General features: G+C 40.0%; 1 protein-coding gene across 2 annotated transcripts in view; it reads left to right on the top strand.

Moving 5' to 3' along the window:
- LOC126162741 (uncharacterized) overlaps positions 1–13,043 on the top strand; it is a 44,921-nt gene extending 31,878 nt beyond the window's left edge. The window contains exons 2-3 of one of the 2 annotated variants that reach the window (XM_049919413.1): positions 7,065–7,285; positions 10,059–13,043. In XM_049919413.1, coding sequence (XP_049775370.1) covers positions 7,065–7,285; positions 10,059–10,137 — 300 coding nt within the window. In that variant the 3' untranslated portion in view covers positions 10,138–13,043. Of the gene's footprint in view, positions 1–7,055; positions 7,286–10,058 lie in introns of both variants that reach the window. The other variant, XM_049919412.1, reaches the window with a different exon arrangement.
- The last annotated feature ends 223 nt before the right edge of the window (positions 13,044–13,266 follow it).

Raw genomic sequence — 13,266 nt, 5'->3', positions numbered from 1 at the left:
AGAAAGGAAAATCATGGAGTACAAGACCCTGGACCAACTGACCTACACTGAGGCTAAGAGAAAATTTGAAGACCTACATCCTGTACGTATGACATCGTCTTACGTAGCCACTACAACAGTTCTAGCTCCATCAGCTCTGCCAACCCCGTCACCTCTCAGAGCCAGAAGACTACACCTCCCCCCTTGATAGTGGAGGCACTTCCCTCCCTGTTGCTCCTGCACCACCTACTCCGGGAGCAACACCCCCCCCCCCCCCCAAAAAAAAAAAAAAAAAAAAAAAAAAAAAAAAAAAAAAAAAAAAAAAAAACCAACAGGGATAACAGTCCCCACTTGTGTGCCAGAGAAGCAAAAGTCTCCTTCAGGTACTCTCGCTAAAAAGGGGTCCCCTGGGTCACTCCCTTTCCAGGTTTCTGCTAGTGGAAAAGATTACAGCCACCAGTGGCTGAAGATCCCAAAAGCAGCTGGTCATAGGGCTTCACACTCATCCTCAGTCCCAGGGACTGAATCAGTGAAGTCCTCCCAGACAGAGAAACCCAAGGAGCAGCGAGAGAAATCCAAAATGATGATCCCCAAGACCAAGGGAATTGCAGTGGCCCCCATACCACCGCTACCTACTAGCTCCGCGTCTGCAGACAAGGTGGAGATTCTGGTGTCCGCTGAGGACCTAGAGCTCACCAGACCCTCAGACACAATGGATATAGACTGCTCAGGCCATAAGTCGGTGGCAGCAGGTGACCCTGACGTGTAAACTGCCTCATTGTATGTTCCATGCTTTCCCAGTCTCACGATGACATCATCCTGTAGTGTAATTGCGGCGATTCTTTCCACCGCCTGGCTGAGCTACGGCAACAGTTAAGCTTTACACCTGCTTCCTGTATTGCCCTCCAGGAAACCTGGTTCCCGGCAATGCGGACCCCTGTCCTCTGTGGCTATAAGGAATATTACAGGAACTGTAGTGACTATAATCAAGTGTCAGGTGGAATTTGCGTTTATGTCCTAAACTCAGTCTGTAGTGAAACTGTGCCCCTTCAAACCCCTCTTGAAACCGTGGCTGTCAGAATAAGGATGACACAGAAAATAGCTGTCTGCAATTTATATCTTCTTCCAGGTGGTGCAGTACCCCTGAATGTATTAGCTGCACTGATTGACCAACTCCCTAAACCTTTACTACTTTTGGGAGATTTTAATGCCCGTAACCTCTTGTGGGGTGGCAGCATGGTTACTGGCCGATATGTTGAAACTTTCCGTCTCAGTTCGACCTCTGCCTGTTAAATTCTGGGACCACCACACATTTCAGTGTGGCTCATGGTAGTTACTTGGCCATTGATTTATCAATTTACAGCCCAGGACTTCTCCCATCTATCCACTGGAAAGTACATGACGACCTGTGTGGTAGTGGCCACTTCCCCATCTTCTTGTCACTGCCCCGGCATCAGGCACATGGATGTCTGCCAAAATGGGCTTTAAACAAGGCAGACTGGGAAACTTTGACCTCTGCTGTCACCATTGAATCTCCCCCACAAGGGAACATCGATGTGATGGTTGAGCATGTGACAACAACAATCCTTTCTTTGGCAGAAAACACGATCCCTCACTCTTGAGGGTGCCCCGGTGAAAGGCAGTCCCTTGGTGGTCGCTGGAAGTTGCTGAGGCAATTAAGGAGCATCAGTGAGCTCTAGAGCGGCATAAGTGGCACCCTTCCCTGGAGCACCTCATAGCCTTTAAACGGCTCTGTGCCCGTGTTCGCCAACTTATAAAATGATGGAAGCAGGAGTGTTGAGAGAGAGAAGTCTTGGCCATTGGGTGCCATACATCACCTTCCCAAGTCTGGGCAAAGATCAAATGAGTCAGATGATTAAACGTCTCTCATCGGACTACAAGTGACATTTCCTCATCATCTTCAACCGGATCTGGTGTAATGACGTCTTTCCATCGCAATGGCTGGAGAGCACCATCATTCTGGTGCGCAAACCCAGTAAAAATCCACTTGATGTGGATAGCTGTTGGCACATTAGCTTCACTAATGTTGTGTGTAAGCTGTTGGAAGGTATGGTGTGTCGGTGGTTGGGTTGGGTCGGGTCGGGTCCTGGAGTCACGGGGCATACTAGATCGATGTCAGGGCAGCTTCCACCAGGGTCTCTCTACCACTGATAATCTTGTGTCCCTCAAGTCTGCTGTCCAAACAACCTTTTCCAGACGCAAACACCTGGTTGCCGTCTTTTTTGATTTACGAAAAGCATATGACACCACCTGGCAACATCATATTCTTGCCACATTATATGAGTTGGGTCTCAGAGTCCCGCTCCCCATTTTTATCCAAAATTTCCTGTCGCTTCATACTTCCCCTGTCCAAGTTGGTGCTTCCCCTAGTTCTCCCATATCCAGAAGAATGTGGTCCCTCAGGGCTCAGTACTGGTGTTGCTGAGCAGCACCTACAGGCAGCCATCCACAAGGCGCAGTCATGGGCTCTAGCCAGTTTTAAGCTGCAAAGTCGTGTACTATGCACTTCTGTCAGTGTTGTACCGTTCATCCGGAACCAAAACTTTACCTTAATGACGATCCACTCACTGTAATAGAAACATATCAATTCTTAGGACTGGTTTATGACACCCGATTGATTTGGCTTCCTCACCTTCATCAGCTTAAGCAGAAGTGCTGGCAGCATCTCAGTGCCCTCCGCTGCCTGAGCAACACCAAATGTGCTCTACGCTGCTGCAGTTCTACAGAACCCTTGTTGAATCCCGCCTTGACTGTGGGAGTCTGGTTTATGGTTCGGCGGCACCCTCAGCATTTCGTTTACTCGACCCAGTGCAGCACTGTGGCATTCGTCTAGCAACAGGAGCTTTTAGGATGAGTCTGGTGATGAGTGTCCTGGTTGACACCTGAGCCCCTCCATTGCAGGTTAGGCTTGCGCAACTGCTGGCCAGTTAAATTGCACATGTTTGTAGCTCACCTGCGCATCCGAATTACCATCTCCTTTTCCCACCCACAGCGGTTCATCTCCCGCATCGGCGGCCCAGGTCATGGCTTCCAATTGCAGTTTGTGTCTGATCCCTTCTTTCCGAACTGGAGTCCTTGCCTTTACCACCTATACCTGAGGTCCATTCACGTACACCTAGGCCATTGCTCCACCTGGACCTCTCACATGGCCCTAAGGACTCAGTTAACCCCGCAGCTCTCCGCTACCATTTCTTCTCGATTCTTGACATGTATCTAGGTCATGAAATGGTTTACACCGACGGCTCGATGGCTGATGATCACGTCGACTTCACATATGTCCATGGAGGACATATTGTTTAGCATTCCTTGCCCAATGGCTGCAGTGTTTTCACTGCCCTACTGGTGGCTATATCTTGTGCTCTTGAGCACGTCCGTTCACATGCCCTGGGGAGTCATTTCTTCTGTATACTGACTCCTTGTACAGCCTACAAGCTATCGACCAGTGCTACCCTCGTCATCCTTTGGTAGTGACCGTCCAGGAGTCCATCTATGCCCTCGAACAGTCCTGTCATTCAGTAGTGTTTGTCTGGACCCCAGGTCACATTGGAATTCCAGACAATGAAATTACTGACTGGCTGGCCAAATAGGCTACACGGAAACCACTTATGGAGATTGGTTTCTCTGCAACTGACCTGCGTTCAGTACTATGCCTCAAGGTTTTGTGCCTTTGGGAGATGGAATGGCATAACCTCAGTTTGCACAACAAACTGCATGCAATTAAGGAGACTACGAATGTGTGGAATACCTCCATGAGGGCTTCTCGCAGGGACTCTGTGGTTCTCTGTCGGCTCTGCATTAACGAGCTTGGATGACATATGGCTACCTCCTGCGCTGTGATGGCCCACATCAGTGTCGGCGCAGCACCCGGCTGACGGCGGCCCGTATCTTGGTGAGCTGTCCTCCTTGGACTGCCCTGTGAAGGAGTCTTCAGTTACCGGACTCGTTGTCATTAATTTTAGCTGACAACGCCTCATCGGCTAATTTAGTTTTGTGTTTTATACGTGATGGTGGGTTTTATCATTCTATATAAGTTTTTGCACTTGTCCTGTGTCCCCTTGGGTTCTCCACTATAATGCTTTTAGGCTGGATGTTTTAATGTGTTGCAGAGTGGCTGGCTTTTCCTTTTTGTTCTCATGGTCGGCCAGTCACAGTCATCTGCTCTCTTGTTTTTACTCCTTCTACCTGTTTCTTGCTTCTCTCTGTGATTTTCTTTTCCTGTTTTTCTCAATAGTAGCGTTGCTTGTCCTCCTGTCATTTTTCTGGTTCTTCCATTCTCCTGTTATTGTGCTGTACATCTCCTTTCTTTTCTTCTTTCCCCTGTGTAATTATTTTACTGGGAACAAGGGACCAATGATCTTGCAGTTTGGTCCCTTGCCCCCCTCCTTTAAACAACAACAACAACAATCATCACCACCACCACCAACAACAACAACAACAACAACAACAACAACAAAGTTGGAAGAAAGCACAGGACACACCAGTTTACAAGAAGGGTAGTATAAGTGAACCATAAAACTGCTGTTCAGTATCCTTGACGTTGATTTGTTGTAGAATTTTAGAACATATTCCGAGCTTAAAAATAATGAGCTATCTTGGACAGAATGACCTTCTCCATGCCAACCAGTTTGGATTCGGAAAACATTGATCATGTGAAATCCAACTCTCACTTTTCTTGCATGCTGTACTGAAAGCTTTGGATAAAGACAGTCAGGTAGATGCAGTAATTCTTGGTTTCCAGAAAGCATTTGGCTTAGTATCACATCTATGCTAATTATCAAAAGTATGATCATATTGGGAATCAAGCAAATTTGTGATAGGCTTGAGTTTTTCTGGTAGAGTCGTCATCAGATGTAGAAGTAACTTAGGGTGTCCCTAGGGAAAAGGGTTGGGACCCTCCCTGTTTACGTTACATATTAATGTCCTTGCAGAAAATATTAATAGTAACCTCAGACTTTTTGCAGATGATGCAGTTATCTGTAGTGAAATACAGTTTGAAAGAAGCTGCATAAATATTCAGTCACATCTTTGTAAGATTTCAAAGTGGTGCAGAGGTTAGCATCTTGCTTTAAATGTTCAGAAATGTAAAATTGTGCACTTTACAGTTGGAAAAAAAAAATAGTGGTATCTTATGACTATGTCAGTGAGTCACAGTTGGATTTAGCAAACTCTTAAAAATACTGTGATGTAATACTCTGTAAGAATATGAAATGGAATGATCACATAGACTCAGTCATGGGTAAAGCAGGTGGCAGAGTTCAGTTTATTGCTAGAATACTAGGGAAATGCAATCAGGCTACAAAGTAGATGCCATACAAAGCACTAGTGTGACCCATTGCAGAATATCGCTCAAGTGTGTGGGACCCATACCAAATAGGACTAGCAGGGGGTATTGAAAGTTTACAGACGGGCAGCACAAATGGTCACAGGTTTGTTTAACCCTTGGGAGTGTGTCACAGATATGCTGAAGAAACTGCACTGGAGGACTCTTAGAAATAGATGTAAACTATCCCGAGAAAGTCTACTAACGAAGTTTGAAGAACCGGCTTTAAATGATGACTCTAGGAAGATACTAGAACCCCCTGTGTATTGCTTGCGTGAGGATCATGAGAAAAAGGTTTGATAAATTACAGCATGCACAAAGGCATTCAAACAATCGTTCTTCCCCTACTCCACATGTGAATGGAATGGGAAGAAACTCTGACAGGTGCAGTGGGAAGTACCCTCTGCCATGCACTTCAGTGGTTTGCAGAGTGTAAATGTATATGTAGTGTAACAGTAGACCACATGTCTTTGCTATCCTGATATCTCAGTACAGAAGGTGTTGGACTACTATCCAGGCCAACACATTCTGCAGATCTCTCATTGAAAACATCTGGTCACTGGTTCTCAGGAGACTGGAACACTCCCACTTCCCACTTGCTATGACTGATGAACTCTTTCAAAATTTGATTAAGCTTGCTAGAAGAATACTGAGAGGGACCTTTTAGGTGAGTTCCATTCTGCTAAGGAATACACAAATTTTTGTTTAAATCTGGTTAGGGAATGCCATTAATTCTTTGAAAAGTTGCAAGAAAAAGTGCAGTGAGTCACTCAGTATTCATATACTTGTATCTAACCTGTACTTTCAAAATCTAAACTCAAATCAACAGAAGAATAAAACAAAAATATTCCCAATTTAGTACCATCACACACATAAAAGTTTTTCCTTTCTCTTTGGCCAATACCTATTATGTATTTTTCCTTCCCACTATCTAAGAATTTACATATCAGCAGAATAAAATAAACTCACTAGTTCCCCACTATATTCTTTGAAAGGAAGGGAGTTCAGTGTGTTCATACATTACCAATCGGTTATCTCGTTACCTCTGACCAGAATGTGTGCGCCTCAGACAAACCCAACTCTAGCAATATCAATTAAAAATTCAGTGTCACTTCCCTTTGTGCAATAATACAACTTACATAAATATAATGAATTTTTTAATAGACAGCTGCTTCAGTAGGCAGAGAAATTACTCCATAGACATGCTATTTCTTCAGTGGCCGAGTGCTTGGCTTCCCAGGCTGATCACTAAAGACACTGCCATTGTGCTAGGCTGAGAAGTGTTTTTATCTCACAAGCTCAAGATGTCAGTCATATCATTTCTGCTAACCAAAATTCCTTGGTCTTTCACAGCTTTCAAAATGAGTTTATGGTGATTATTTTTTTTATTTTACTGGCAGTTAATTTGTGTTTCCTTAACAACCATGCTTAACAGTTAATTGCAGATATGTTAGGTCCAAATGCTTGTCTTAGTGACGAAAAATTTAATGAACAGTTGTTGGATTATCACAAACCTTTATATATAATACAAGGAGTATCAGTATTATCCAAATATTATTCTTCATTGTTACTTGGGTATTTTGAGTTTATAGGTGAGTATACGATAAAGTTTTAACAATTTTGACATTTAATGTACAACCAACTTTTTTTTTTTTTGTAAAGGTGTGTGGAAAATATTGTTGTTACTGACTCATAGTGCTATTTTAAGATGTTTCAACTCTACTGGACTGTCTAGGGACTACAGGAGTTAGCCCAGCAGTCAAGAAGTCAACAATCAGGCTGTGTAATACGCAACCCAAGCACTGTCACATTGCCACCAACATATGAAGCCCTCATGGGTACTACTGAATCACATGGTGGTAGCACCTCAACAGAAGCACCTCCACCTACATATGAGGAAGCAATGTTCCTCATGGGTGATGAAAAGCTGTGTGTTGTGCTTGATGATCCCAAATATCCTACTACGTAAGTACTGATTATAATTTTTAACAGTACCAGTAAGAAATATTTTTATATCTTTGAGTTTTTAGACTACATTCACAGCAATCTGTAGGGTGTGGGAAAAGTTGTTATTGTTAAGGTACATAGTTGCCAGAAAGGAACAACAGTACTTTTTACGAGGACAGTAATTTAAGTAATCACCAATGAGGATGAAAATGTGTTTTATTGTGTGTAGTCTATTCTTCGTAGTGTGATAAATGTCTTATATTGAGATTATTAATAATGTTCATTTTGCATGGCAGAAAAAAGTGTTATAAAAGACATTTGCAAATAAGAGACAGAAAGTACATATATATATATATATATTTATCTTTCAACACAAGAACAAAAGGTGTAATGGCTGTGCAATAGGCCAGATTTTGTTAATATCTATGTAAATTTAAAAACCAAAAAACCAGTTCACTAGTGCAACCTACTTTTTGACATTGAGGGAACTGAATTACTCATCTGGTACAATAATTCAATGCTGGTAATACCTAGGTAGAATAAAACCAATGGACTGAGTAAAAGTAGCCACTCATTGTATGTGCCAGATGAGGTGGGGCGGGGGGGGGGGGGGGGGGGACAAGGAGAAGGAGGGAGGAGGAGGTAGTAATATGAGGACAGTAGATGATGTAGGAATGGGGAAGAGATTATGGGATATTTGGGTCAGAATACTGTGGGATCAAACATTGCTGTTCAGGAGATTAGCAATTCAGTCTCCTTCACGTGCATGTCAACTGTGCAGCATCTTATTATAGGTGATTGGCAGATAAATAATATTGCAGTGGCTGCTTTAGTGAATTGATTGAAAGCAGCTGAATGTTTTCTTTTATATAACATCACCTGGACTATGGCACAGCCCAGCCGCTCTGTCAAATCCTACCTACAGTGGTGCTTTCCCACTTTACATTTGGGAGAAGCTCTGGCAGTAGTTGCATAATGGGAGGGAAACATCAGTGACATTGAAAGCTTGAATTGGCCCCTAGATGTGTGCTTAGATGGCCTAATTGGTGAAGACAGTTGCTCGTGACAAGCAGGGGATCTGAGATTGGAGTCCAGTTTGACACAAATTTTAAGTTGTCATAATATATGAAGAAAGGTAAGAGTTATGGGCTTCCACTGACATGATGAGATGATATCCAAGGCACGGTATAGGTGGAAGGCAGTGATTCAGAATCACCTGTACAACTTTTATGTATGTTACAGAATACATTTCTTCATTCTTGCTGCCAGGGACTAGCTCCGAAAATCCCTTACACTTATTGAAAGGTTTTCCCTATTAGGAGGAGTTGTGAGTAAAAGTCTAGATCAGAGCCAGTGGCCCACTAACATGTTTCATGGTGCAGTGTCGTCAGCGCTCAATGTGAGATATGATGGGAAGGTGTATCATTTGCTGGTTCTAATGCAATCAGTGAGGGAGCAACAGACAGTCGACATGTTTTGAAGGAACATTGTCACATTCTCACATCAGTACATCACAACCTCTGAAATCTTTAAACATTCTAACGAAATGATCACAAATTTTGACAGTCAGGGTTATTAATTTAATTTAATGTGCGCTATTATTTTTGACTGAGATACAACCTTGTAATTTGTGACAAAATCGGAAGAAAAATGTTTGACAATGGAGATTATTAATTTAATCTTTGTGAGTAAAACTGTTATATTAGAAACAAAACTAGGCCATGGACTAAGCAGTAGGTCGGTCTGTCACCACAACCAGGTATTTTAGCTTTCACATTCTTTGGCTTTGCCAACTCACAACCAAACTGTCACATTCTAACCTAACCACCTCATAATTCGTTATGTACATGGAAAAAGTGTCAAATATTTATGACAATGAAGATCATAAAATTTCATCATCATCATTTAAGACTGATTATGCCTTTCAGCGTTCAGTCTGGAGCATAGCCCCCCTTATACAGTTGCTCCATGATCCCCTATTCAGTGGTAACATTGGTGCCTCTTCTGATGTTAAACCTATTACTTCAAAATCATTCGTAACCGAATCCAGGTACCTTCTCCTTGGTCTGCCCTGACTCCTCCTACCCTCTACTGCTGAATCCATGAGTCTCTTGGGTAACCTTGCTTCTCCCATGCGTGTAACATGACACCACCATCAAAGCCTGTTCACCCTGACTGCTACATCTATAGAGTTCATTCCCAGTTTTTCTTTGATTTCCTCATTGTGGACACCCTCCTGCCATTGTTCCCATCTACTAGTGCCTGCAATCATCCTAGCTACTTTCATATCCATAACCTCAACCTTGTTGATAATGTAACCTGAATTTAATTAATAAAATTAAATGCAAGCTATGCTGTTATGTTCCAGCCTAACCACAACCCCATAGTTTGTGACATACTCATTTAAAAACAAAAACAAAAAATTGGCTATGCAAAACTGACATGTTGCCAATCTGTGACCAGTGAAGAAATACAGCCATGACTGCTGCTGGCCCTGACATTGACTTCTAGAATTTAGTAGGAGTTGTGATTACTGCACAACCCATGAATTACACACAGCTTTTAAATGTTTAGCTGTCATTGGTTCAGTACTTGAACTGAAATAAAAAAGAGCCAGGAGACTTTGTCAAAATATATTGTGTCAGGCTAGATAGAAGTTATGTTGGCCAGTGAGGAATACTTCTTACTGTTATGTGGATATTTTGTGAGCTCTTCATTTTAAAAACATTTGCTTGCAGTCTTTTGTTTTGAGATCACATCCTGTGACTAATAAGAAATTTTTCTCTTACAGTTCCAGCTCACACCAGAGGAAAGGCTCTCAGTCTACCTCAAGGAGTCAAAAACCTGGTGATGCAGCAGGTGCAGACTAAGATTGTGAATAGATTTTTATTCATACCATGTTAGCCATTGTGGTTATCAGTGCTGTAGTGTCTTAAAAGATTTTAAGACAAGGGTAGGTGGTGTCAAGAATGAGACGACTGTTCAACTTGGAAACATTTTATGACATTTTTGCTAGTATTTTTGCACCACAAGTGTTTAAACACAATGGAAACATATCCTGTGATGGAATACATTTTTTCTACAGTATTTTGAAGTAATAGTAATGGTAATATTTATTTACTGCACAAGATTTGGCAACTGGAAATCTGTAGCTCTCTATTGGAGTAGTCATTTCCATAACACTGTGAAGGTGGTATTACAGTTAATTAGTTTTTAAAGTATCTACAACTTTTATGAGGGATGCATTTTCTTCATTAGAGTGCTTAATACTGCTGTCTTCACTAATGTAAAATAACATAGGTATCTATGAGAATGCCTTTATAGTGGGATTGAAAAAAAATAGTGTCATTATTTCCGTAATAGCAGTTACTATTGCATTTCAGATATTGAAAATGAAGTGAGGGAGAATTTAGGTGCAGTGCTGTACCTGTAACCTGAGAGTGGAAAATGATATCCCTGTTCAAACTGTGTTCAGAGACTACAAGCTTCTGAGCTAATCAGAATAAGAGCAGGCTGTGTAGTAAGTAAGTAAAAAAAAATGTAAACAGTGATTCTCTTACTTGAGGTGCCAAACCTATTAAAATTAGTAGTTTTGGGGCAATTGCTGGTAAACATTTCTATTTTTATTTTCAGCAATTCAGAATGATCAGAGTTTAAAATGGATTCAGATGTCATTACATTTGAATGCATATATCTAAATTCTGGAATATTTCTTTAGTATCAATGTTAATAGATTTAGTTATTTAGTGTATAATGTCTTATTTTTGATAGATGATTACAGGTGAGCTGTTAATCATTAAATCAGGAGAGGTACATGACAAGAGATATTTTGAAATAGTTCTCTGTTCTCAAATTTGATGCATAGCCTTTTGTTACTTTAACCTTCACTAGCTGATAGACAGACGTGTAAAATATTAATTTCTTTATGTCTGTGGAAACTGTTCTCTCCCTCTCTCAAATACACTTCGAAAAGTAAGGTCTGTGATGCACTACGAAAGTCAGTTGCAAATATCCATGATTTTGTTTTGTGTGTATTCAAATTAAGCAATATTTTCTTTGTAAATTAAATGGCAAGTAAATTTCTTAAATTCTAAATAATAATATATTTCTTGAAAATAACATCAGGCAAACACAGTTTTCCTTTCTTTTTACCTCTCTAAAATATATAACATGGGAGATAATACTGTTGGAAAATTGTTGTTATGATTTTGGTGGTAGTGTCAGGAATCAGTCTCTTATATTGTACACTGTTTCTCTAGAAATTTTGTGGCCCATTTTGTGCTCTTTTCCTAGTGTTATCTCTCAACTATCTCAGAGAAAAGTCAAAATACTTCACTTCAGGCATGAGAAGCTTCTCTTTATTTTTGACTGATCTATTGATGCGACACATTCTCGTTGTACTAATTTCTTGAAATTTAATCTGAGTGTTGTTTTGTTTGCTTTAAATAAAAACTATTTACAGACTTATATGGGTATAGTACACTTATTATACAGCTGTGTCCATTGTTATTCAAAAGTTTAGCTATGAAGTGCCTAGAAATGTGTACATGAAATAAAGTACAGTGAAGGTTATTTGAAAATTCAGTTGTATTGGGGCTATCCATTCTGGTTTTATGTATATTGGAAATACCTTTGACAGTTTTATAGACAATAGTTTGGCGCACCTAACAAGAGAATTACTGTATAATTTAAGTCATTCTATACAGCCTATATAATTTGATTCATGCTTGGCTGTCTAATCTTGTACAAGATATGCACAAAACTTAATAATCAAAATTCTACTGACTTCATCTTGCTACAAACAAAGTGACTATAGAAAGGTAAAGATAAATTTACAAAAAATTAGGAAACTTTAAAATGCTGTTTGGACTAAAGTGATGGACAGGCATGTGCCGTGTCTGAAAAATTGGTAGGCTGTAAGTATCGGTAAGATTCTAAAAACAGCAGCAACTTGAATCGGTGGGTAACAATTTTGCATTTTGAGGTACGTAATGATAATCATGCTGGTTCAGATGGTATACCTATTTTATCGTTGTGAGATTTTTTTCAAAAAAAAGTCTTGTAGTAGCATAATGACTTTAAAGTATATTTTTTTGTCAGTTATACCACTCAAAATATCTTGTGCAGCCTTTGAACACTATTGTATTGGCTATGAGCTGTTAATTTTTTTAACTTGTCATACAGTGATATGTTGTTTCTTTTCCTATTTGCATACATTGGGATGGTTGGCATGAACCAACTTCCTGAAACTAAAGGTTGAAGTAAGATAAATAATAATGCAGTAAATATGTGTAGTGTATTTTGGTTACCTTCTGTGTTTGTATCTTGAGCTTGGACTGATTTACACTTCACTGGCTTGTGTTTTGTCATTGTTCTCCCACTCAACTTCTGAGATTATTTCTTTCATTGTAAAAATCAAGTTTTTTCCAGCACCAGCCTGTATGTGACCTGTAATTTTGGCTAATGTGGCAATAATCAATTGTGTCATAATTTGAACATTCAGTGTGACAGCTGTTTCCACTTAATTTTTATATTTTGATTTACTAGATGAAGTTCACATAAATACTGATTTAATTGCCCGTTATGCTGCTGAATTTAATTTAATTCAGCTGTTTCTCTTCACCATTCCCAGTTGTATCTATGATGGATACAGGGTGTAATGTTTGTATTGATGTTTGTTTTTGTTAGAAAATGAACTGTGTACCTTCACGAGAGGAATCATTTCACAACCCATGTTTTCTTAGTTTCTAGATTTATTTTTTATTTTTTTAAATTTTTTTTTACATAGTAAAATGGCAAGATTTCTTAATGAAATTATTTTGGGCTTTTTTTGGCATGATGTTTTCCATGAAATCAAAAATGTTTTTGTAATTGTTAAATTTTTATTTAAAGTCAGAAACATTAATTTGGAAATTTTAAAAACATGAAATGTGGTTTATTTTAAAATTCCTTGGAGTTATTTTGATAACAGAATAGGCTGTGTCATATTACATTAAAAC

Source organism: Schistocerca cancellata, chromosome 2 (assembly GCF_023864275.1).
Source record: "Schistocerca cancellata isolate TAMUIC-IGC-003103 chromosome 2, iqSchCanc2.1, whole genome shotgun sequence".
Lineage (NCBI taxonomy): Eukaryota > Metazoa > Arthropoda > Insecta > Orthoptera > Acrididae > Schistocerca > Schistocerca cancellata.
The sequence above is the reverse complement of the archived record's forward strand: the minus strand, read 5'-3'. Positions and strand labels throughout refer to the sequence as shown.